The sequence below is a fragment of the Hyaena hyaena genome, unplaced genomic scaffold (genome assembly GCF_003009895.1).
Source record: "Hyaena hyaena isolate Hyena2069 unplaced genomic scaffold, ASM300989v1 scaffold_88, whole genome shotgun sequence".
Classification (NCBI taxonomy): Eukaryota; Metazoa; Chordata; class Mammalia; order Carnivora; family Hyaenidae; genus Hyaena; species Hyaena hyaena.
Window position 1 is genome coordinate 3094479 of NW_024080720.1, and position 24461 is coordinate 3118939.

General features: G+C 45.2%; 1 protein-coding gene across 3 annotated transcripts in view; it reads left to right on the forward strand.

The window, feature by feature from the left end:
• LCMT1 (leucine carboxyl methyltransferase 1) overlaps positions 1-24461 on the forward strand; it is a 43676-nt gene that overhangs the window by 12220 nt on the left and 6995 nt on the right. For all 3 annotated transcript variants that reach the window (XM_039234446.1, XM_039234448.1, XM_039234447.1), the window contains 6 exons: positions 4646-4737; positions 6947-7068; positions 11894-11970; positions 14176-14237; positions 18089-18191; positions 21668-21788. In XM_039234446.1, coding sequence (XP_039090377.1) covers positions 4646-4737; positions 6947-7068; positions 11894-11970; positions 14176-14237; positions 18089-18191; positions 21668-21788 — 577 coding nt within the window. The remainder of the gene's footprint in view (positions 1-4645; positions 4738-6946; positions 7069-11893; positions 11971-14175; positions 14238-18088; positions 18192-21667; positions 21789-24461) is intronic.

Consider the following 24461-nt stretch of genomic DNA (forward strand, 5'->3'; position numbering starts at 1 on the left):
AAGAGAGAGGATGTTTTCTGGGTTTGGACAACAGAGGACTGTAGTGGGGACGGACAGACAGCAGCACCAGATAGGGGCACACAGTATCATAGTGTGGAGGTGACCACGGTTCACATTTGGGTGTCTCCTCTGGGAAGTCTTTATACATATACCGTATGTATTCGTGTGTTCACGTGTACATGAGTGTACATATTCCTCTAATAGAATTGGGAACGTTCTGTACATAGAATTTTGTAGCCTGCTTTGTTCACCCAACATGTAACCCCGGGTTCACTGTTTTTAGAGAAACATTTTTGTGTTCATTCCTATTTCCTGAGGGCAAAATCCTAGAAGTGGGATTGTGTGCTCATTGTATATATGTAACTTTGACCTTGAATACTAGTGGCCGAAGTGCCTCGGGGCACGGCCATGCCAGTTTTCACTTCTGGTGGCTGGAACTTGCCAAAGCCCGGTTCTGTTAAAAAATGGTTTTGTTGCTAATTTGATAGAAGATCTACTGCGTGCTGTTTCTGCTTTCATTTTACATTTTTTGGGGGGTATTTATTTTGTATATTAAGTGATCGGTTTGCTCTTTTGTGAACTGCTCATTTTTGTCCTTCTAGGATTTTAGGATTTTTTCTTCTTACTGGTTTACAAGTCCTTTATATTTTAAGGATGTTACTACTTTGTGATGTCACAGGTAGTCTTCCTCACGTGATATTTGCCCTCCATGTTTGCCTGTGACATCTAAGCTCACTGTTGTCTGTGTGGTGAAGGCAGTATGGTATTCGATCCTTGCTGTGACACGCGCTCTTGCTTCTTGACGTCAGCTGTGATTAATTCTCCATGTGTCCTGCAGTCACTACTGAGTTGGGTTAGAGTTGTCATTATCTGTGCAAGTGGATGTGCTCATCGTCGCTCAGGGCCTGGCTGGACGGCTCTCGGGTGCTTCTGTCTACCTGCTCTTTAGGGGCCATTTGAAGAAGGAGCACAAATTCTGATTGCTGTTTGAGAACCATCCATTGATACCTTCTAATGAGATCAAGAAAGGCTCAGTAACAGAACCTACATCTGGAGGGTCAGTAGCATGGAAGGAAATCTTGGGAGAGGATGATGGAGACCTCTTGGGAACGCAGCCTTGCCAGTGCCCTTGGCAGCACGAAGGACAATATTGTGTGGAAACTCACAGATACCCGACAAAGGAAGACTTAACCAGCTCATTGCATTCATCCATTTCCTTTCATCTGTTCAAGTAAGCATCCATGGGCTTTTGCAGGGCTGCCTGGATGGCTCAGTCAGTAGGGCATGCGACTCTTGATCTGGTTGTGAGTTCAAGCCCCACGTTGTGCATAGAGCCTGCTTTCAGAATAATTAAACAAACAAGTAAATAAGTGGGCTTTTTCCAGCAAGCACAAACTTAAAATTCTAAGCAGTAAGAAAAACATTAAGCTAACTAACTGGCAGTGTTTCTTCTTTCTTTTTTCAGTCTTACAGTTGGTGGTGTCTTAGAATGAAATATGGCATAGAATTAGTGAAGAAAAAGTTGAAAACATAGAGATAAGTTCACTCACACACACACACACACACACACACACACACACAAACACACACACCCCAGAGCCCCCTGAGATAATCATTGTTAGTGTTCTGGTACCAGTCCCCTAGTTCTTGTCTGTAAATACACACACACACACACACGTATTCACGGGCATGTTGGCTACATATGTTTTTGGCCTAACTTTTTTCCCTTCACAGTGTATCTTGAACACCTTGGCATGTCTGATTCTTCTAGTTTAATCTGAGGTGACCGGTTAGCATTTCCTTTTATGGATCCACCGTGTTCAGCTGAGCTCCCAGTGGCAGCTTGTAAGTTCTGAAAGAGGTTGCCCATCTCCCTTTGGAGCTCCCCGTGAGCAGTGCCCGACAGTCCTTTGACCCTTCCTCTTCTTACCAGCGTGCTGTCTTATGTTGGCCACTCTGAGGTGCAGATCAGTGACATCCTTTTCCTCCCAGAAACCACTGGCAGACTTCTAGATCTGAAGACTGAAAGGAGACACATGTTGGAAACATTAGAAAGTCAGAGTCCTAAGGACTGGGATTGGATAGGTTACATTTGTTCATCTCCCCATGGTTTGGGGCCACTGCACGCGGCTGCAGAGATCTCTCCCCGGCTCCCACCAGGCCCTTTGTGGCCTGAGCCTGCTTCTCTCTCCACCTCCCTCTCCGGTTTCTCTGGTTTCTCCAGTGTTCTCCAGCCTCCCTGCTGTCTGTCTGCTGCCCTCCTGTCCGGAATGCCTTTTGCACAGCTTTCTCCAATTCTGTAAGGACCCAACTCAGCCCATTCCCTTTCCAGCGAGGTTTTCCCTCTCACATTCTCTAAAATAGGGCCATCCATCCTCCATGCTGTTGTCCTTCATCTGTCAGAAGCTCTTACTTATCTTTGTGTCTGGTTCACCACTGTATCCCCCACGCCTGGTATGTAGCAGACACTCAACAAGTATTGCTTGACTGAAGCAATAGCATGAAATTGAAGGAGACTACAGCTGAGAGGAGGGGAAACTCTCCTTGTCAGCCAGGAGAGGGCGGTAGTAAGTCCGACGCAGAGCTTGTAGAGGGGCAACTTGATCAGCTTTCAGCAGACAGGGCTGCGGAGCCTTGGAGTGAGTGTCTTCTTTGTGGTGCACAGTGAGGCAGTCTCTTGGTGTTGCTGAGGGAGTCTTGCAGTGGATGTCAGGGTTGACCAGTTCCCTTCTAAGGCCCCCTCCAACCTTTGGATGGTGTTCTCATCACTAGTCTGGTTCTTGCTTCGACTGCAGATGTGGCCTTTACCACTAGATGGCACTAGATAATTCCTTTGAGGCCAGTACGCCCCTAACCCACCAACAGCAAGAAAAACCATTTTCTTTCTTTAATTATTGAAAGATAGTTGACATACAATGTTATATTAGTTTCAGATGTGCAACAAAGTGATTTGACAAACCTGCACATTACTCAGCGCTCACCACAATTGTCATTGCCATCTGTCACCATACTGTGTTATAACAATATTATTGACTGTATTCCCTATGTTGTACTTTTCATCTTGGTGAGTTATTTATGGAACTAGAAGTCTATACCCCTTAAGCCCTCTTTGCCTATTTTTCCCACCCTCTCCCTATTTCCTCTGGCAACCACCACTTTGCTCTCTGTGTCTAAGAGTCTCTTTTGTTTGTTTGGAGAACAGATTTTCCATCGCATTTATGCCCCAAACACACACTTCCACAAAAACTTCACAAAACAGTCTTACAGTGTGTAATGCATACTGATATTTTCTATTTTACTCTGTTCGACTGCATTTTCACAGATGAAGACTTGCAAATGACAGCACTGATTTTATGAGACGGATGAGTCATCATTCATTGTTTGAAAAGCACTATTTTAGACAGCCAAGCCCATTCACCCTTGTAAAACTTGGACAGTCTGGGCCCATAGCAAATTGTGTCCCTTAACGAGTACTTTGTGTGTTTCTGTGTTGAGTTACTGCCTTGAGTAGCCAAAAGTATGTGCTTCCTTATGGGTGTCTGTGGATGTGTGAATGTGAACGTGGACATGAGAGAGACTGGGCAAGGGACAGGTTTGTACAGGATTAGCACTGATCACAGTCAAGGCAGCAGTAAGCCTTGTCAGTGGATATAAAGAGAAGGTAGAATATCTGCTTCTGGGAGCTCAGACCCTAGCTGGGTGACAATTACACACACACACACACACACACACACACTGTCCCCTCTCAGCTGATTCATCAAACAACATGGAAATGAGCTCCTACACTCAGGATATCACTTAGGATGCTTCAGAGTGTAAGTAACAGATGCCGGACTCCATTTGGTTTAAATGATAAAGACATGTATAAACTCTCAAAATGTCTGTTGAGAGGTAGAGCGGGCTCCAGGCCCACAGTGGCTTGGTGTGGCCTTAAGGATCCAGGTTCCTTCCATCACATGTCCTTGTCCTAAGGCTGGATCCACCCGTGGTTGCCAGAAGACCTTCAGCGGTAATTGGGGCTTCAGATCCCTGGCGAAGGAAACTAGAACTTTGATTCCCTGTGGTGTAGCCTGGGGAGCGTTTAGGTTCCCATAGCACTTTCCAGGTTGTAGTGTAGACCAGAGAGTGTAAGCGACAATGGCTTTGTCTAGGCTGTAGCTGTACTGTTTATTTGTTCCTGGTTTTCCCGCTAGGACCTCCTTAAGGGATGTGAAATGACAGAGCCGGGGGAAATACTTAGGGAGTCCCAGGTGAGTTTTACAGAACAATTCTACATCTCCTTTCCTGTGGACCCAGAATTTCTGGCTGAGTAGAGTGTCTGAAGAGCTCTGGCCAGTGAGTTTGCGGAGTGAATACATGGCCGCAGGCCTTCTGGGTGAGGTGTGAGGTGAGGTCCTCTGCTCTCTAGGGTCCTGGGAATGGAATTAGCGTCAGAACACAGAGAGGTGACACACGGCCGCTGAGGGAGGGTGAGAGGCAGCGTAAGTGAACACACAGTGGATGGCTGCATCTGTTTACATCTGTGCTGAGTGTGAAACGTGAATCTGTCGGCCTTTGGAAGTAGACGGTTTTCCTCCTTGCCCTGGTTCCTGAGAACCTGAATCTACTGACCTCTACTCACCCGCCTCCTTTTCATCCCTTCCAGGTTTGCAGTCAGCATTGGCTACTGGCATGACCCCTACATCCAGCATCTTGTAAGGCTGTCTAAGGAGAGGAAGGCCCCCAAGATTAACAGAGGCAAGTGACCCTCTCCCTCCTCCCTGTTCCCCCTCATCAGCCGAGAGGCCTCAGGTTTTAGGGATTCGTTCTTTTTTTTTTTTTTTTTTTTAAATAATACAAATTTATTATCTTCCCGTTCTGAAGGTCAGAGGTCAAACATGGGTCTTACTAAGTCAGAGTGTCTTTGGGGCTGTTTCTTTTGGAGACCATAGGGAAGAGTCTGTTTCCTTTTCTTGTCCACCTTCTAGAAGCCACCCACATTCCATGGAGGGTGGCCCCGTCTCCATTTCAGAGCCAGCCGTATAATAGAGGGATTCACTCTTAAAATGAGAGCTCCAGTGTTCACTCTCTCCAGTAGTATATGGAGTGCTTATTTCCCAACATCCTCACCAACACAGTGTATTATGAACCTTTTCATCTTTGTTAATCTGATACATGAAAAATGGTCTCTTACAGTAATTTTATTTTATATTCCTCTTATTTTGGGGTGAAGCTTAAGATCATTATTACTATTTTTTAATATATATTTTTAAAATGTTTATTTTGAGAGAGAGAGAGTGTGTACCCATGCTTGCAAGTAGGGGGAGAGGCAAAGAGAGAGGGAGAGAGAGAATCCCAAGCAGGCTCTATGCTGTCAGCACAGAGCCCGATGTGAGGCTCAGACCCTTGAACCATGAGATCGTGACCTGAGCTGAAATCAGGAGTCGGACGCTTAGCCAACTGAGCCACCCAGGTGCCCCAAAATCAACTTTATATGTTTAAGAGCCATTTATATATCTTTTACTGTAAACTGTCCGTTCACGGACAGATTTACATTTTTGGCCTTGTGAAAGTGATAGTGACCCTATTAGGCTCTGCAAATCATTTCTGTCAAGGCACTGAAAGGATTTGAGACAGGAGGGTGACTTAGGCTCAGACAGATTGAGAAAGTGGCCAAATGACCACAGTTCTTGTGAGTGCAGGAATCTTGGCCCTAAAGATGGATCCTGTGGGGACTTTCTATAAGAATTGCAAAGCAATTTTAAAGTGGTGCTTCTTGAGAATAAGGACAGGGTACTTAGTCTGAGCTGAGGGTGAAACCAGGCATCAGTCCTTGTCCCACGCTCTTGAGGCCACTTTCCTAACAAACGCTGCAGAGGCAAGGCCCCACCATGGTGCCCTGTGTGCCGGGGGCCCTGGGCAGCATGTCAGCCCTCCTTCCTTCCTTCTTCCTCTCCCCGGGTTGGCATCACTAGACTAGGGCCCTGTAGTGGGACAGTGCTTCCCAAAGAGCGTGCGGGGAGCATCTTTAAAATTTTTTCCAATATCCAGTCCACTGTGGATGATGTTCTGTATCCATAATAAAAAGGATTTACTAGAAAAGTAAAATGAGGGGCACCTGGGTGGCTTAGTTGGTTAAGCGTCCGACTTTCGCTTAGGTCATGATCTCACAGTTCGTGGGTTCGAGCCCCACGTCGGGCTCTGTGCTGACTGCCAGCTCAGAGCCTGGAGCCTGTTTCAGAGTCTGTCACTCCCTCTCTCTCTGACCCTCCCCTGCTCACGCTGTCTCTCTCTCTCTCTCCTAGAAATCAATAAAACATTAAAAAATTTTTTTAAAAAAAGTAAAATGAAAGAGGCCTTTAAAAAACAAGCTCAAATTATTTACAAGTAGAATCCATAGATGTGAAATTCCTATGTCAAATTAAGTGGCAGGCCTTTAGAACACAATTGATTTTATCTTCCTTTGTCCCTCCTTTATTTCTCATCTCCTTTGTTCCAGCTTCCCTCCCCAGAGCTTAACAAGTCAGTGCATTAGGCAGCCCTTTGCCTGTGCCCTCACTTCCCCCCAATATTATTTTCCATATGATCTCACAATTTTGAGTTTTAGCAGATCTGAGTAGCTTTCACTTAGCCATGAAAAAGCACATTTCCAAGAGGAACGTTTAGATCTGATGTTTTGATGTAAGACATCTTTCATAAGTAGAATTAGGGGACATTGTATTTTTCTTATGATAGTCGATCCAACCATTAGGTAGATTGTGCTTATTTTGGTTCAAATAGCTTTAAAAAAAAAAAAAAAAGGAAGTCATCATTTTTTTGGAAGTCGTCATTTCTACCATAAGGTCTACAGATAAATCACGGCCCCTGATGGCAGGGCAGAAGGGTTGTGTTTTGTTCTTCTGGTGTGGTGGGCTTTGCAGGGATTATTTCCATCATCAGTGAGTGATGGCTTGTCTCTGTCTCTCAGGATATTTTGCTCGCGTCCATGGCGTCAGTCAGCTTATAAAGGCATTTCTACGGAAGACAGAATGTCATTGTCAAATTCTAAATCTCGGGGCTGGGATGGATACCACCTTCTGGAGATTAAAGGTAAATTAAAAATACTGCCCCCTTCTTTCCCAAATTGTTTAATTTTGTGACGGTTCCCACCGGGTTCAGGCTATTAGGGGCGCCTGCGTGGCTCAGTCAGTTGAGCACCTGACTCTTGCTTTCTGCTCAGGTCAAGGCCTCTCAGTGTGTGGGTTCAAGCCCTGCATTGGGCTCTGTGCTGAGGGCGCAGAGCCTGCTTGGGATTCTCTCTCTCTCTCTCTCTCTCTCTCTGTCTCTCTCTCTCTCTGACCCTTGCCCCATCTCCCTCTCAAAAACAAACGTTTTTTAAAATGTTAGAAATATATTCAGAGGGAATGCAGCAACTGCCTGTCTTGCGTCCCTCTCCCCATCTGCTTGCACCTGCTGCGCGACCAGCATCAGCCACGTACTTGATGTCACCAAGGCCCTAGTTACATGCCTTGCTTCTTAGCTCCTGCTCTTACTAACGGGTTGTGGTAAAAACCCTCGGATACATTTGCTGTGTGTGTGTGCGAGAGCACTGTCAGTAGAGCAGCTGGGACGGGGGCCCATGCGCTTGTCGTTTTGACGATAATAAAGATTGTGCTGTCATCGTGACGGTGTCTTCAGTACGGTTTGGAGATTTGCAGGGCTGGGTGATGGTAACATGACACAAAGCCCTTTTGTAGCCATTCTCTGATCTTTTTTAAAAAGTTTACTTCTTCATTTTGAGAAAGAGAGAAAGAGAATCCTAAGCATAGGGCTCCATCCCACGAAGCGCCAGACCATGACCTGAGCTGAAATCAAGAGTCAGATGCCAGCTGCCTGAGCCACCCAGGCGCCCCTCCATTCTCTCATCTGATCCCTCACCTCCTTCGTTAGGGATCAACAGCAGGTGTAATTATACTCACTCGCAGAAGAGGAAACGGGTCCAGTTAGTGGCAGAATCAGGACCGCAGGCCCGGTCTCTGATTCCGGACTGGAATTCTAGCACCGCACGTTTTCCCTACAGTGATCTCAACGATTGCATTTTCTTTTTTGTAGGTTTGTACAGATGTTTCTTGCTTCCTCTATCAGGTCATTCACGTGGCAGTCATGGGTACGTGATTTCTCCAGATTCTTGCAGAAGTACACCAAGATAAGTTAGAGTGTGTGTGGCCAGTACGACTTGAGTGTGTCTTTTGTCCCTATCAGCTCACCTGATAAGGTCTTCGGTCATCAGTGCTCCCAACCTTTCTCTCACTGAGGCGAGAAATCAGTGGCCTCAGCACAGGCTTAGTATTGACCGTTTGCCTCTGCATTCTTCATTCAGGATAAGGTAGCTGACATTTCTGAAGTGCGTGCACACACGTGACCTCAGGAATTAACATGGGAGCTCTGTGCGGGGTGGGGAGTGGGGGTACACAGATGGGGAGAGGGGGGCTGTGAGAGCTTGTGTCTTCCCCAGATCTGACTGCCAGGGCATTGGAGCAGGGAACAAACAACGGACTGCAGTTCGTCCGAGTCCAGATTCCTTCCTTGTTCTCTCCATAGAGCCTGGGGCCCCCGAGGGGGGCTCTTTGCCTCTTTGGGATCAGTGGTACCTCTGTACCTCAGAGACCATGGTGCAGTGGAAGGGACTGGAACAGAACACAGTGGCAGAACGTGTGCGGTGTTAATGGAAGCCACTGGAGAAACTCCTCCTTTGGGCCTGACACCCTTTCGACTTGGTCCTGTGGTTTGGTTTCTCCCCCTGCCATGTAGGCGGGTTAATCATTAATAAATCTAAGATTTTTATGTCTGAGCAAGGTACACTGAGCCTTATGTATCCCTTCCAAGAAAAAGGTTATGTGTCAGGAGTGAGGAAGGAGAATAGCGCAGGGTCCGAAAGATTTTGTGGAGATTTTTTGTTTTGTTTGATAATTATATTGGTCTGAAGGGTTTAAAAAAATCAAAGCTTCTTTTTAGAAAAGTTATGCTTGTTTGCTTTTTGGAGCAGGAGCTGAATGGGCCAAATTCAGGCTGCCACCTGTTTTTGTAAATAAAGTTTTATTGCAACACAGCCAACTGCCATTTACTTGCGTCTTCCCTGTGGCTGGTTCATGTCTGCGGCAGCGGGGTGGAGGGTTCCGGCAGAGACCGCCTGGCCTGCGGAGGCTGGAATGCTGGCTGCCTGTTCACAGCAAGTGTGCTGATCCCTGTTTCTGAGCTCTCTGTGCTTCTGTAAGAGAGTAGGGAAAATCTTGTCCGCTAGTCTAGGTGTCGCACCTGCCACCTGGGATGGTCCCTGGCTGCGCCAGCGGAGGCTTGGCTGCAGGTCACAGGCTTTCCACGGCCGCTAGGGTGTGAGCCCGTTCTGTGTGATGTCAGGGGCCCAAGGCTGCTGGGACAGTTGAAGGCTCCCACCTTCAGGCAGCGGGTGAGAATAGGGTACAGGAAAGCCAGTACCGTCCCAAACCAAGAATAAAGGGTAAGTGGAGCCCTTCAAGGGACCTCAGCTTCTTGGTGTCTCTTGAATTCTGTTTCCGCACAGCCAGAGGATCAAGGATGCAGGCGGTCAGTCTCTCTATTGGCAGCCTGTGCAGTGGTCGGCCATGTTGGATCTCCTCTGAGTTTGCGGGATTCCCTTCCCCACAGCTGTTCCTGGCTGCCCTGCGGAAGCTATGCACAGTCTTGGGTGTCTTCCGTGCCTCCTGTGACACGCAAGCTACTGGCGAGTGGTGTGTCAGAAGGGCTTAGGGCATACCAGAATAAACAATTGAAGCATCACATCCCACAACCATTTTTGCCCCTTTCCCAAAGGCAAGAAAGCTGTCTGTTCCTTAAAACCCCAGGTGTGCCTTCTGGAAGCTTTCCCTCCACGGTGACCCCTTAATCAGAATTCTTACGAGGGGCAAGTCACTGATGCGTGGCAAAGCTCTTTGTAAAGTCAGAAGTCCTAGATGAGATAGGATCAGTACGTTGTCCTTCATTTGCTTCCCATTGTTCTCATGGCCTTCTGGAATTTTAGAGTGTCTGTAACTTTTTCATATCATGTGAGTAAAATTCTTGTAGGGTGCTCTGGAATTTCCTAGCAAGAGTTTTCTCCTCTATGCTCTAAACGTTCCCTCCAAATATCTTTAGACAGCATTTTACACGACCCTGATCTGCACATAGATCCCCTGAGATTTTCCAAGGGGTGAGGGGCCGCTGGCTCTCACAGTTCTGACACTTGCCCTTCGGGTCATCTCCTACTGGAAAATGCTTGCTTGTGATTCTTGTCCCCTCCCCACTGTCATGCTGTCCCAGGGGGTCAGCTCCCCTCCATCCCTGCTCTCCATCCCCCATTACCATCCACTTAAATGGTGTTCTGCACAGTTGCTCAAGTCAGAAAGAGGGGTGTCATCCTCGCTCCGGCTTTTCCTTTATCTTGGCCCGCACCAGGGAGGCCCACCGTTGGGTTCTGGGCACCAACAACTGTCTTTTTCTTTGTTTTTTTTCTCCTTCAAGTAAGTGGCTCTATATTTGTGAAACGTAAGTACAGGTGGATACGGCGGTGTTAAAAGAACGCTTTGGGGAGACGCTGGGCAGGTCACCAGGGTGTGGAGCGCCTTGTGTCTTTCCCCAAGCCTCAGGGGCATGAGGAGCTGCCGCGGCAACACGCGGGGTGTGGTGGAGAGTCCAGACAGCAGTGTCCTTACAGTGTGAGCTGAGGAGGAGAGAGTGCGTTCTAGAATACTCATCGGGCTGAGGGATTGATTGGACGTGACAGAGGTGGAGAGAAGGTGCTAGGATGGCCAGGGGAGCGACCAGGCTGGGGCTGCCGAAGGAGAGGCAAGGTCGCGCGCGCACGCACGCGCGTGTGTGTGAGAGAAAGATGGGTGTGGGTGTGTCTGCCACACTGTTTTCCTGGCAGGGCTCAGTAAAAATAAATGTACACCCCGGGCCAAGACCCGTACCTGTGTCAATAAGGTTTTTTTTTTAATAAGTTTATTTTGAGAGAGAGCCAGTGGGGGAAGGGCAGAGGTTGGGGGGGGGAAGAGGATCCAAAGTGGGCTGTGTGCTGACAGCAGAAAGCCCCCATGTGGGGCTCAAACTTATGAACCGTGAGATCATGACCGGAGCCAAAGTCAGACGCTTAACTGACTGAGCCACCCAGGCGCCCTGTACCCATGTCAGTAATGGCACACATGTGGCACTTTCTAAGGCAGATCCTGTTCTGAGGGTCACTGGTGTGTATTTATTTCCTCATTAATGCTCACAACCCCGCGAGACACTATCACTTTCTCTACTTCACAGACAGGAGAAACCAGGGCCAACCCAGGGAGTTGACTGACTTCAGGGCCTCACGGCAGACAGGCGGTGGAGCTGGGACCTGAACCCCTGTCTCTGGCTCCAGAGTGCCTGCCCTTTACCACCGGCTGTAACCTCCCTTCACAGGAAGAAGTAGACTGTCACAAAGCAGTACCCATCCCCATAGTGTGCGATGCTTTGGGATTTTTGCTGTTTTATTCCATTTTAACCCTCAACTGCTGGTCAGAACCCCTCACTGGTGTCCTGACCCTCTCTAATTCATCTCAGCCTGCGTTTTGGAAAATTCTATTAGGTCCTACTCCCCATTGCCTCTCAGCTCCTCCACACCTCCATCCCAGGGGCTGCTCACCCAGTTTGGGCTCCCCGTGCCTTCTTCCCTGGACAGCCGTGATAACCCCTCACTCCCGGCCTCCACCCATTCCCCATGCAGAGACCACAGTAATCTGAAAAATACATTTCTGCTCGTATCGTTCCCAGACTTAACACCCTTCAGTACCCTGTTACTCTTCAGGGCCTAGGACTTGGTACATGAAGGTGATTGGTAAATGTATGAGTGAATACATAATTCTAAAACTTACTGTGTATTTTCCCTCAGGATGAAGATCTTCTCCCCAGTAAATATTTTGAGGTGGACTTTCCCATGATAATCACGAGAAAGCTGCACAGCATCAAGTAAGTATGGTTTTGACCAGAGGGGAGAACCCAGTAAGTTCAGAGGCAGCATTTAGGAAGTGGCAGCTCTGAACACCAGAGACCTCATTAGAGGACTCTTCCTTTTACCCCCATCTCACTTGCTTTCTGGCCCCAAGATCCTCATTCCAAACTATCTTCAAAATGAAACATACCCTCCCTTGCAACTCTTCTGTCCATTAACATAATTTCTCTGAACATTTAAAAGAAATGACCTGTAGTGGTTTAGTAATATGAAGTTAAAAAAAAGCTTTTTTATGTATTATTTATTTTTTGAGAGGGGGGAAAGAGACACATTCTGAGTATGGAAGGGCAGAGAGACACATACACAGAATCCAAAGCAGGCTCCAGGCTCTGAGCTGTCAGCACAAAGCCCGACATGGGGCTCGAAATCATGAACCATGAGATCATGACCTGAGCTGAAGTCGGATGCTCAACCTACTGAGCCACCCAAGAGCCCCAATAATCTGAATTTTTATGTGTGCTTTGGCTACTTCTTTATCTCCAGGCACAGAAAGGTGCCTGGCCCAGGGCAGATGTGTAATAAATAGCGTTTGAAGAATAACGGGAGCCCCAAGTAGGTCATTCACTATATATGAGATAGTGTAGGGGCCACCCTGAGTCCAAGTCTTAAGAATTTTGCAAAGTTGTAGATGACGAGTTTGTGAATCTTTGCTGAGAGCATTTGTAGTACTGTGTGAAAAGCTTCACTCGGATCATCTCATTCAGTCCTCTGAGCCAACGATGCATGACTTACATGCTCTTATTAGCAAGTGAGGAAACCGAAGCTCAAAGACGTTAAGCTAATTTCCATAAGGTCACCTGTTGAGAAAGGGGTAGAGCTGAAATTTAAACCCTGACCTCAAGCCCAAGGTCAGATTTTCTCGGTGATTTTAACCTATACTTCCTCCTCTTCTTTGTACATTAATCATGTCAACAAAATCTTAATTCTTACAGTTAAAAAAAATTTTAGTAAACATTAAAAATTTCACCTTGTCCTTTAAAGATGTGTGCTCCTCACAATCTAGAAATATATTTTATGGGTTTTCTTTTTCCTGATTTTTCCTGTGAAAATAAGTTTTTCCCCTTTTCAAATATAAGATTATATTACACGAAATGTGCATTTTATTTTTTTTAATATTTATTTATTTTTGAGAGAGAGGGAGAGAAAGTACAAGCTGTGGAGAAGCAGAGAGAGAGGGAGACACAGAATCTGAAGCAGGCTCCAGGCTCTGAGCTGTCAGCACAGAGCCCGAACGGGGCTCAAACCCATGAACTGTGAGATCATGACCTGAGTGGAAGTCAGACACTTATGACCAACTGAGCCACCCAGCTGCCCCATAGAATACAACCTACCTTGTTAAAACACAGTAAAATATTAGGAGGAACTTGACGGAGGACCAAGGGGGAGAAGAAGGGGGGAAATGGTGGGGGAAAGGGAGAGAGGCAAACCATGAGAGACTCTTGAATGCTGACAAAAACTGAGGACTGATGGATGTGGGGGGGAGGGGGGGAGGGGCATGGAGGAGGGCACTTTGGGGATGAGCACTGAGTGTTATGTGGAAACTAATTTGACAATAAACTATTTGTAAAAAAAAAAAAAAAAAAAAAAACACAGTAAAATAAGAGCAGGTGGGCTCTAGAAACCCTAGAGGCAGTTTCTGGGGTGAAAAATGCATGTATGGTGGCTGCGATCCTGAATTCAGCTCTCTGATATCTGATTTTTTGCATATTCCGGAGGAGGGGAGAGTCAGCACATAAATGTTACTGAACTTCAGGTCCAAGTAGGACTCAATTTTTTTTAGTTATCTTTGATTAATAATCACCATGTTAAAATTTTTTAATTGAGCAGAGGCAGGAAACAAGAGACGGCTTGGAAAACATCGGAACATTTGGAAAAATATTGCTAGCCTATCTTTAGCGATGTCTAAGTCTTGAGTATTTCATGATCAGTTTGTGATGACATCACATCCTGAGTATAACGCTTACAGAGCGAATCTGAGAGCTGATCCACTGAATTTTTCTTGCGTGTGCCCAGGGCCAGGCGTAATTAGGCAGAAGGCCCTCTGGAGTCACCCTGACTAGGAACAGTAGCAGTGCCTGTTTGCCATTTCTGTAGCGGGTGTTTGCGTTTTGCAGTGACTAAGCTACTTGACTCATTACTCTCTCTTTCCCATCTTCCCATAGATATAAGTCTTTCTTATCACAATCCATTGTAGAATTACATTCAGAGGACACACTTCAAATCGGCAAGTACCCTTAACCTAAGTAATACAATATGGCCTACCTCTCTTCTTTTCTTCCCCTTTGCTTTTTAAAAATGGCATGTGTGTGTGTGTGAGAAAGAGAGAGAGAGAGCGCACGTGCACACGTGTGTCCACATGATGTCACGGAGTGTATAATCTTCTGCGTTACATTTACTGTGAAGGAATTTGAAATAACTTTTAGTGTGGCTCTTCTTAGATGTCCTTAGGTCCCAATCTTCAATCTCGAAAAAAAAAATTTTTCAGAGAGTTGCTAACATTTCAAAAATAGGAGATTTTTTTTCCCCCTGAAAATCTCAATTTCCATCTTTCCTTGGAAAACTCCAGTCTGGCAGCCTCGGACCCTGACTCCCACGTGGCTGCTTCACCGAGAGAGAACTGTCTGACAGAGAAGTTATCAGATAGCTGTGTTATCTGCTGTCTCGTGCCTGACCTGCTTCACCCGTTACCTTATGTCCTTGGGCCCAGGGCTGTTTTTCCCCCTAAGTTTTAATTATGAGTGTTTCTAACAACTCTCTCCTCACTTCTAAGCCTTTAAAACTAAGATAAACCTCTTCCAGAATGTTCCATCATGTTCAGTGTGTGTCTGACAGAGAAGTTCAAGGGGCTTCATGATAACTCACGTCAGACCACATGCTCAGAAAGAATGGCCTTCTTAGATGGTGGGCGGGTAACACAGGAGACAGCAGACAGCTAGACAGGCCCCCCCACCACAGTGCCATCGTTATGCTCCCAGGGGACAAACACCTGCAGAGAATAACATCTCCCCTGTCCTTCGTTTCCCTCCTACAGATTCTAAGTAGAACCTCTCAGGCTTTGCCATTGGCTGGCACCTCTGCTTTCTCTACATTGTAGCTGTTAAAATTTTCTGTATCTTTGGTTATTATTTGATTAGAATGATTACCTGTAATGAAAGGGCTAGCACTTTGCATTGCCTTTGATCCAATAGTGTAGAAACGTGTGAAGTAGAAAGTAAAGACCCTGCGTAACCTCTCCCCCCACCACAATAACCAGTGTGCAGTGTGCTTTTGCCTGTGGATGGACAGTTACCTAGACACAGGTAAATATCACACAGGAGAAAATACACATGTAAATGTAATCCCGTGCCTGGCCCATAAGAGGTTCAATACATTTTTGTTGAAGGAATGTATGCACACATTGAAAAAATAAACATATATGTTGTAGATCAACATATATTTGTTGAAGGAGTGAATCTATACTTCTATAATAAATATGGGCCTACGTATAATTTTAATAAAGTGAATAATTTACACGTACCGTTTTGTAACTTGTTCTTTGTGCATCCTAGTGACTCATGGCTGTCTTCATGTTGCTATATTAGATCCCCCTCATTATTTCTGGTGACTTTACAGCACTCCTCTGCATGGAAATTCCATTTTACTTCATGTATTCACCACTGATGGTCCTTTAGATTGCTGCCTAGTTTATGGTTTCCTGTAGACAGTTTTGTAGAAAGCATAGGTGCATGTGCATATTTGTAGGAATTACTGGTTCAAAGAATTGTACGTTATGAATTCTAACAGCTGCTGCCAAACCGTTTTTCAAGACCCTTGAAATTTTTTTTTACTAATTTTTTTTAATGTTTTATTTATTTCTGAGAGAGAGAGAGAGAGAGAGAATATGATCGGGGGAGGGTCAGAGACAGAGGGAGATACAAAATCTGAAACAGGCTCCAGGCTCTGAGCTGGCTGTCAGCACAGAGTCCAATGCGGGGCTCGAACCCACGAAATGTGAGATAATGACCTGAGCTGAAGTCGGACGCTTAACCGACTGAGCCACCCAGGCTCCCCCGTTTTGACTAATTTATATTTTCGCTAGAGTAGATGAGAATTCTCTTTCTCTATACCCTCACTAACACTGGCTACTACCATTTAAAACAATTTCTGCCAGTCTGCCAGATCTATGAATTTAAAATTTTTTATAACTTTTTTTGTTTGTTTTAAATTTTTTATAACCTTGAATGTGCTAATGAGAGGGAATATCCTTCCTTCCTTCCTATTGGCCTGTGGGATTTCTTTGTAAATTTCCTTTGCTCATAAATTTTTTGGTTGCACTGTTTCATTTTCTTTTCAATTTATAGAAGTCCTTTATCACATAACAGAATGTTCAGTGATATAAATCCCTTGCCAACTGGGGGGGGGTTGGGGGCATATTTTTTTTCTTAGCCTTTCACTTGCTTTTTAACTCTGTGAGTCTTATGTAAGCAGATTTTCTAGTCCTGCCCTTGATAGTTTCTTGATCTTGCCATCATACTAAGAAAGGGACAGTTCAAATAAAAATAAATGAAATGCAAATGAGTGAAAATTTGAGGAAAGTGATAGGTGATAATAAAACAGACAGATTTTCCTTGAAAAATTGCCCTACTTCATTAAACTTTTGAGGCTGTGATTGGAAGAATCACACTGTTTATTTACCATCAGGAAAGAAAAGGTGCTGATAAGTTAAACTGAAACATTTTTGACTGATGCATCCTCGTTTCAGAAATGTTGAAGTGTGAAAAAATATTCATCTTGGAATTGATAATTTTTTTTAAGCTGAAATATGTATGAGGTGAAAATGAAAAGTATATAAATGGGCACACAATGAAAAGTAAGTCAGAATGAGTAAATCAAGGAGGGATGCCTGGGTGGCTCATTCAGTTAAACGGCCACTCTTAATTTTGGCTCAGGTCATGATCTCATAGTTCATGAGTTCAAGCCTTGCATTGGCAGAGCCTGCTTGGGATGCTTTCTCTCCCTCTCTCTCCACCCTTCCCCTGCTCATGCTCACTCCTCCCCAACCCCGCCAAATAAACAAATAAATAAGTAAATAAACTTAAAAAAATAAAACTATCTATGAACCTCCATGTACCCACCACTGAACTTTAACTGGCCAATTTCAGCTTACAGTGATTCTAAAAGTGCAGTCCCAGACTCGTGGCATCACCACCACCTGAGCACTTGTTAGAAATGCAGATTTCTAGCTTTTGAAAGAATTTGAAAAAAATGTCTACTTCTGGAAGACCTGCTAAATCAGACACTCAGAGTGTGGAGCCGACCAGTCTGTTTTAACAAGCCCACCAAGTGATTCTGATGACTGCCAAAGCCCGGGGACCACTATATAAACCATACCGTCCAATCTCTGCAGGAGCATTTTCAAGCAAACGTTATCATCTTACTTGTAAATACTTTAGAAGCTATTTTCTTTTAACCATAGTATCTCACAAATTGGCACAACATTTAGAGAGCAGCCAGCCCGTCGGTACCAGTATTTCAATGTTACCCTTTGACCTCCTAATTCTACTACTAGAGACCTACTTCACCGGACAGGTGCTTCATGATATCTGTAAAAGATAATCCTTGCAGCACCTCAGATGGAGAAAATTTGGAAATACCACATGCCTAATAGTGAGGGCTTGGCTGAATAAGTTGTTTTATCCACTCATGGAATGCTAGGAAATCATTACAGAGAATGATGTCACTGTTAAGTAGGAAAAGCAGTTTTCAAAAGAAGAATTGGCCCCATTTTCTTTTTTCTGTGTGATGTGTGTGTATACATTTGTGTGACAGAAAATGTGCTTATGTTGTGTGTATTAGTTTAAGCACCCAGGGGGGAAAATAAAGACTGGAATGATCTGTACCAAAACACTATCAGTTGGAAGATGTGATTTTCGTTCCTTTCCACCTTCCTCCTTCCTGATGTTTTTTTCCTATTTGTAATGGAGTGTGTATTTCTATAATAGAGAAAAAATAAATTTAATTTTGAAAACACTCTATTGAAATGATCATCTCTGGATTAATTTCTGTTGAAATGATAATGTCTTCTTGGCTTTACAGAGGGACACCTGTTGGATTCAAAGAGATATGCCATTATTGGAGCAGACCTCCGAGATTTACCTGAACTCGAAGAGAAGCTAAAGAAATGTAACATGAATCCACAGTGAGATTTTTTTTTAACCTCTTATGCATTTGTGATTTCATGCTAATACGAAATAAGGTCAGTTGAAAAGTGCAGCATGATACCCATGTCCCATTTTTTATTCTGAAATGTTAACCATTTCATTGCTACTGAGAGCAGTTTTCTAAAATCTTTTGAGAAGCAGTGTGTCTTCTGTTTTCACATCAGAATCACATGTATTGCTTTTGTAACATACTGATGCCTAACATCGTAAAGTTTGGGAAGTTAACTGTATGCGTAAAAACCTATAACTGCAGGCGCCTGGGTGGCTCAGTTGGTGAAGCATCCAACTCTTGATTTCAGCTCAGGTCATGATCTCATAGTTGGTGAGATCGAACCCCGCCAGGGTCAGGCTCTGCGCTGACAGCTTGGAGCTTACGTTAAGCATGCGTGTGAAAGCAACTGAACAGAAATTGGTATGTAGACTGTGTAGTCTCCTGTAGATTAGTACAGTGGCAGTGGTAACCAGCAGCAGCCTGCTGCGACTATAGTAACCCACTGTTTGGGCAGATGTGCTAAATGGCCAGGAAAGTAACCACTTACAAATTGGGAGAGCCCTTGGGGTGCCTCCGTGGCTCAGTGGTTGAGCGTCCAACTCCTCATGTTGGCTCTGGTCACGATCTCCCAGTTCGTGCCCACATTTGGCTCTGTGCTGACAGTGCAGAGCCTGCTTGGGATTCTCCCTCCCTCTTTCTCTGCCCCTCCACTGCTCACGCTTTCTCCGTCTCTCTCACTATAAGTAAATAAACTTAAAAAAGCTAATCAGGGGAGCTCTTGATAGGTTTGCCTCGCCTTTGGAGATCTACAAAATGGACGGAGAACAGCGGCTATCACAAGTATTAGAACTGCATACATAGTTCTGTGGGGCTCATTTGTGCTCTGTATTTTCCTTTATGGGCTGTTTTTGCTTTGCTTTCACTTCTATTTTGAAAAGTATTCATCCTGTTTTTAATTTTTTTTTTTTTTAATTTCTAGCACAGAGAGAGACAGCGTGAGCAGGGGAGGGTCAGAGAGAGAGGGAGACACAGACTCTGAAATAGGCTCCAGGCTCTGAGCTGGCAGTCAGCACAGAGCCCGACGTGGGGCTTGAACCCATGAACCGCGAGATCATGACCTAAGCGAAAGTCGGACGCTTAACCGACTAAGCCACCCAGGTGCCTCTCATCCTGTTTTTAATATTCCCAGTGTCTGCCTCTTAAAAATATACTGTAAACCTCCTTAACTTTTCGTTTTCAAATAATTCAAATCTATGAAAAAGCTGCAGGAAATTCCCACGTAGCCTTCTACACCTGGCTTCCCCATGTGGTAATGCCTTGTGTAATAATCAGTGCCTTTTGCTTGAATAAGGTTTTTAGAGGGGCGCCTGGGTGGCTCAGTCAGTCAAGCATCTGACTTTGGCTCAGGTCATGATCTCACGGTTCGTCAGTTTGAGCCTCACGTCAGGCTCTGTGCTGACAGCTCGGAGTCTGGAGCCTGCTTCGGTTCCTATGTGTGTGTGTCTCTCTCTCTCTACACCTCCCCTGCTTGTGCTTCTCTTTCTGTCTCTCAAAAATAAATATTAAAAAGACTTTTTAAATAAATTAAAAGGTTTTTAGGACTGTATTTTTCTAATTATCAACCTATTAAGGTTTGAAACCTTTTTTTCCACTCACTCACTCACTCTTTCTAATCATTTCTATTGATATAATCTGGGGTTTTAGACTTAGGTTAAAAAAATGCTTACTTTAAAAAACTTCTTTTTAATGTTTTTCTCTCTGATTTTCAATTTCATCTGCAACTCAGACTTCATTGGCTTTCCTCTGGGTTTAGTTCTCTCAGTTTCTTTGTACCATGATCCAGTTGGTTCCAGAGATTATTTGTAGCAGTGTGTGTGTGTGTGTGTGTGTATACACACATGTCTTTATTTTAGAGAGAAAGAGAACATGTGCAATTCGGGGAGAGGAGAAGAGGAAAAGAAAGGGAGAGAGAAGATTCCTGACACAGGGCTTGATCCCACAACCCTGGGATCATTACCGGAGTCGAAATCAAGACTCAGATGCTTAATTGACTGAGCCACTCAGGCGCACTTGGATTCTTAATGTAACTATTATTTAGTTTTGAGAGAGAGAGTGAGCACGAGCACGAGCCAGGGAGGGGCAGACAGGGAGACACAGAATCCAAAGCAGGCTCCAGGCTCCGAGCTGTCAGAACAGAGCCTGATGTGGGGCTCAAACCCATGGACCATGAGATCATGACTTGAGCCAAAGTTGGATGCTTAACTGACTGAGCCACCCAGGTACCCCTGGATACATCTTTTTATTTCTCGGGTATTTTGAGTTCAAACGATTTATTTGCTTCGAAATTCCCTGCCAATAAACATGGGCAAAAATAACATACTTGGCTTTGTGAGAAAAACAGCAACCAGCCATGAGGAACAGCAGTCTAAAGGGGCAGAGAAGGAAGAGAAGGCGCAGTAAAGGAGTCAGAAGGAGCAGTAATAAATCACTGGAGTTCAGACATTAGGGTGTTCCTTTCTACAGTTAAAGCTTTTGGAGATTTCTATAGGAGTTTATTCCTTATCCTGTTTCATAATTTGTTCGTTACTTTGAGTCTGGTAACGCCAGAGTGTGTACTAATGTGTAATTTACTGAAGACGGTTCATGTTGTTTTTAATTCTTGATCATAAAAGTTTGTATAAGAAGAATTAGATTCTGTTAAATAGATATCAGTATTTCTTCATTTTATCAGTCAGCTTTTGATGTGTAACAAAATCTCTCCAAACTCCGTGGTTTAGAACAACTCACAATATAGAGCAATTCACAAGTTGCTCCAGACTGTGTGAGTTGACCATTTGGGTTGGGCTTAGCGAGGTGGTTCTTCCACTGGGGCCAGGTGTAGCTGCTGTCCCCTGGGGCTTACTCCTATGTGGATGCCTTGTTCTCATGCACAGGGCCTCCTCTCCGATAGCAAGCTAGCTTGGGTTCACTCCCTTAGGGATTCAGGTTTCCAAGCAAGAGAGCAAGGGCCAGCGCGCAAGTGATTTTCAACTTCTGCTTGCATCGTGTTTGATACTGTTCTGTTGGCGAAAGCAAGTTATACGACTAATCCAGGTTCCAGGGGAAGGGAACTAGACTGGACCTCGGAGCAGAGAGAGTCGGCAGGGTCACCTCGTGACCATGTGCGGGCACGGCGGGGGAGAATTCGTAGCCATTTTTTATGATCTACCACGCACCTTTCACACTGTATGCACAAGCCGGACAAAACCTTGCTCGCTGCTCACGTTTTTACAGTCCGAAACTTTGGGTCACGATGGGGGGGTCCCCATCTCTTACCGCCCTGATCGTCGGTGTGCTTGTTCAGGGCTTCTCTTCCTGCGGCGGGCACCCCAGGGTTCTCCTGCCAGTACTGCCACGTGGGGTCCATTGGAGAGTCCCCGTTTGATCGATACGTACTTATGTGCCTTTTTTTCTTCTCTGAAGATTGCCAACACTCCTGATAACGGAATGTGTGCTGGTTTACATGACTCCGGAGCAGTCGGCCAACCTTATCAAGTGGGCAGCTCACAGTTTTGAGACCGCTATGTTCATAAACTACGAACAGGTAAAAGGAAGCACAAGACATTCCCGTGCTGCGTGCATTCCTCTGGTGGCTTACCCTCTCTGAGCTGCCTCAGGATAAGTTTCCACTTGTTCTTTTCCTTCCGCCGCTGGCTACACACGTCTCCTTTTTTTTTTTTCTTTAATTTTTTTTTAATGTTTGTTTATGTTTGAGAGAGAGAGAGAAAGAGCAGAGAAGGGGAAAAAAGAGAAGGAAACACAGAATCTGAAATGGACTCCAGACTCTGAGCTGTCAGCACAGAGCCCGACACAGGGCTCGAACTCGTGAGCTGTGAGATCATGACCTGAGCCGAAGTCAGCCGCCCAACTGACTGAGCCACCCAGGTGCCCCGACATGTCCCATTTTTAATCAAGTCTAGCAGTCCCCAGTATTCCTGATTTCTTAACTTCCTACAGATTCACAGCCAGAATTTTTGGAATTCTGTCTTCACCTTTATAAAAGCTTTGTGAGTTCTTATTTTACCACTGTATTAATTATAAAGTCATAGGGTGTCATAGGCATATGGGTGTCAGTGATGCAGGCTGGCCACGTATAAGGTAGGCAGGAGTGGAGGGGAGGGACTCTGGTGACCCACAGTTCACCCCTGCTTGATGCCTGCCAGTTATTTGTTCCTCTGTGGGCATGGCAGCCTGGAGCTGAGAACTCCCAAATTTTCAGAAGTTACAGTGCAGAATTTTAATATCAAATTTCCTAATTTTTTTTTAATGTTTTATTTATTTCTAGGAGAGAGAGAGAGACAGCATGAGCAGGGGAGGGTCACAGAGAGAGGGAGTGACAGACTCAGAAATAGGCTCCAGGCTCTGAGCTGGCAGTCAGCACAGAGCCCGACGCGGGGCTCGAACCCACGAACTGTGAGATCATGACCTAAGCGAAAGTTGGACGTTTAACCGACTAAGCCACCCAGAAGCCCCTAAAATTTCCTAATTTCTAAGATCCGTGAGTTTAGTCCACTGGCTGCCTGGTTTATTCTTCCGACCCGGTAGAAAGGGCTCTGTCTTAGAGCTTTGGAAGTATTCAGCTTGGGTCTGAGTCTTATGCTTTTTTGATTAGCTGTGTGACCTGAGGCAGAATTACAGGCTGGTTGGGAGTCCATGCTCTGGAGGTAGATTGCCTAGCTGTGTGACCTGGACAAGTTTCATACCTTCTCTGTTCCTGTCTCCTTATCCAAAAAATGAGAATAAAATCTGACTTCATAGGGTTGTAGTGAGGAGTAAGCAAGCTACTTTGTACGACGAGAGCATTTACAGGCCCGCCTGGCTGTTGAGCAGGTGCTAGCTGTGATTTGGATCTTTCTGAGCCCCAGGTCCTTGTTTTTGTTTCTATGTATTCTTTTAATGTTCATTATTTATTTTGAGAGAGAGACCATGAGCAGGGAAAGGGTGGCGGGGGGGTGGGGCCAGTGGTGGAGAGAATCCCAAGCAGGCTCTGTGCTGGCAGCCTGGATCGATCCCATGAACTCCCAGGTCATGGCCCAAGCAGAAATCAAGAGTTGGATGCTCAGCTAACTGAACCCCCAGGCGCCCCCGCCATATCCTTGTTTATAAAGGGATAACTTCTCTGGATTATTATGGCAGTTCATGGGATGCTGTGTAGCAGTGGGCACGTGTCTGAGCACATGGTGGCTAATTCTGTTGCTTTTTTAATTTTATTGTTTTTATTTTTTTGATCTCATTTTATTTTTAAATTCCATTATGGATGAGAGCAGTTAAGGCTTTGCACAATGTCACATAATTATGGTCAGGTCTAAGGCTAGACTTTGGTTGACCTTTTCACTCTCTCATGCTCCAGTCCAGATTCCTGTAGAAGTGATTTTTGGTTGATTTTCCTTCCTCTCTAACTGGGAGCATTCCTCAGACTCAGTCTTCAGTCCTGGTGAATGGATATAATTGTAGTTGGTATCATTTATCTTCTATAAATCCTGGGAATCTGTCTTTGGTTGCAGGATACCAGTCCTGGGGAAAATGAATTCTGTTTTCTTTCTTTCTTTTTTTTTTTTTTAAGTGTTTATTTATTTATAAGAGAGAAAGACAGCGTGAGCAGGGGAGGGGCAGACAGAGAGGGAGACGCAGAATCCAAAACAGGCTCCGGGCTCTGAGCTGTCAGCACAGAGCCTGGTGCAGGGCTGGAACTCCCGAACCTCGAGATCATGACCTGAGCCAAATCGGACGTTCAACCGACTGAGCCCCCAGGCGCCCCTCTTTTAACAATGTTTTAATCAAGCCAACGGTCCTGTTGTCCTCACACGTCCGCCAAAAGAGAGTAATACTGCGTCTTGCCTGGCACTGTTGTCACAGGGGCTCTGGGAAGCATTTTGTATATTAAAGTGTTGAAGTTTTGGTACCTTGATGACAAAGTAATAGTATAGATGCTATAATGCACAGTGTATTATGTTGTGTGGCATTTGTGTGTATAGATACATTAATGGCTTTTTAAAGTGATTTTAAATGGGGGCGGGGGGCACCTGGGTGGCTCAGTTGGTTAAGCATCCACCTTCAGCTCAGGTCATGATGTCACAGCTTGTGGGTTCGAGCCCCGCATCGGGCTCTGTGCTGACACTTCAGAGCCTGGAGCCTGCTTCGGATTCTGTGTCTCCCTCCTTCTCTGTCCTTCCCCCTCTTGCTCTCTCTCTCTCTCTGTGCTGACACTTCAGAGCCT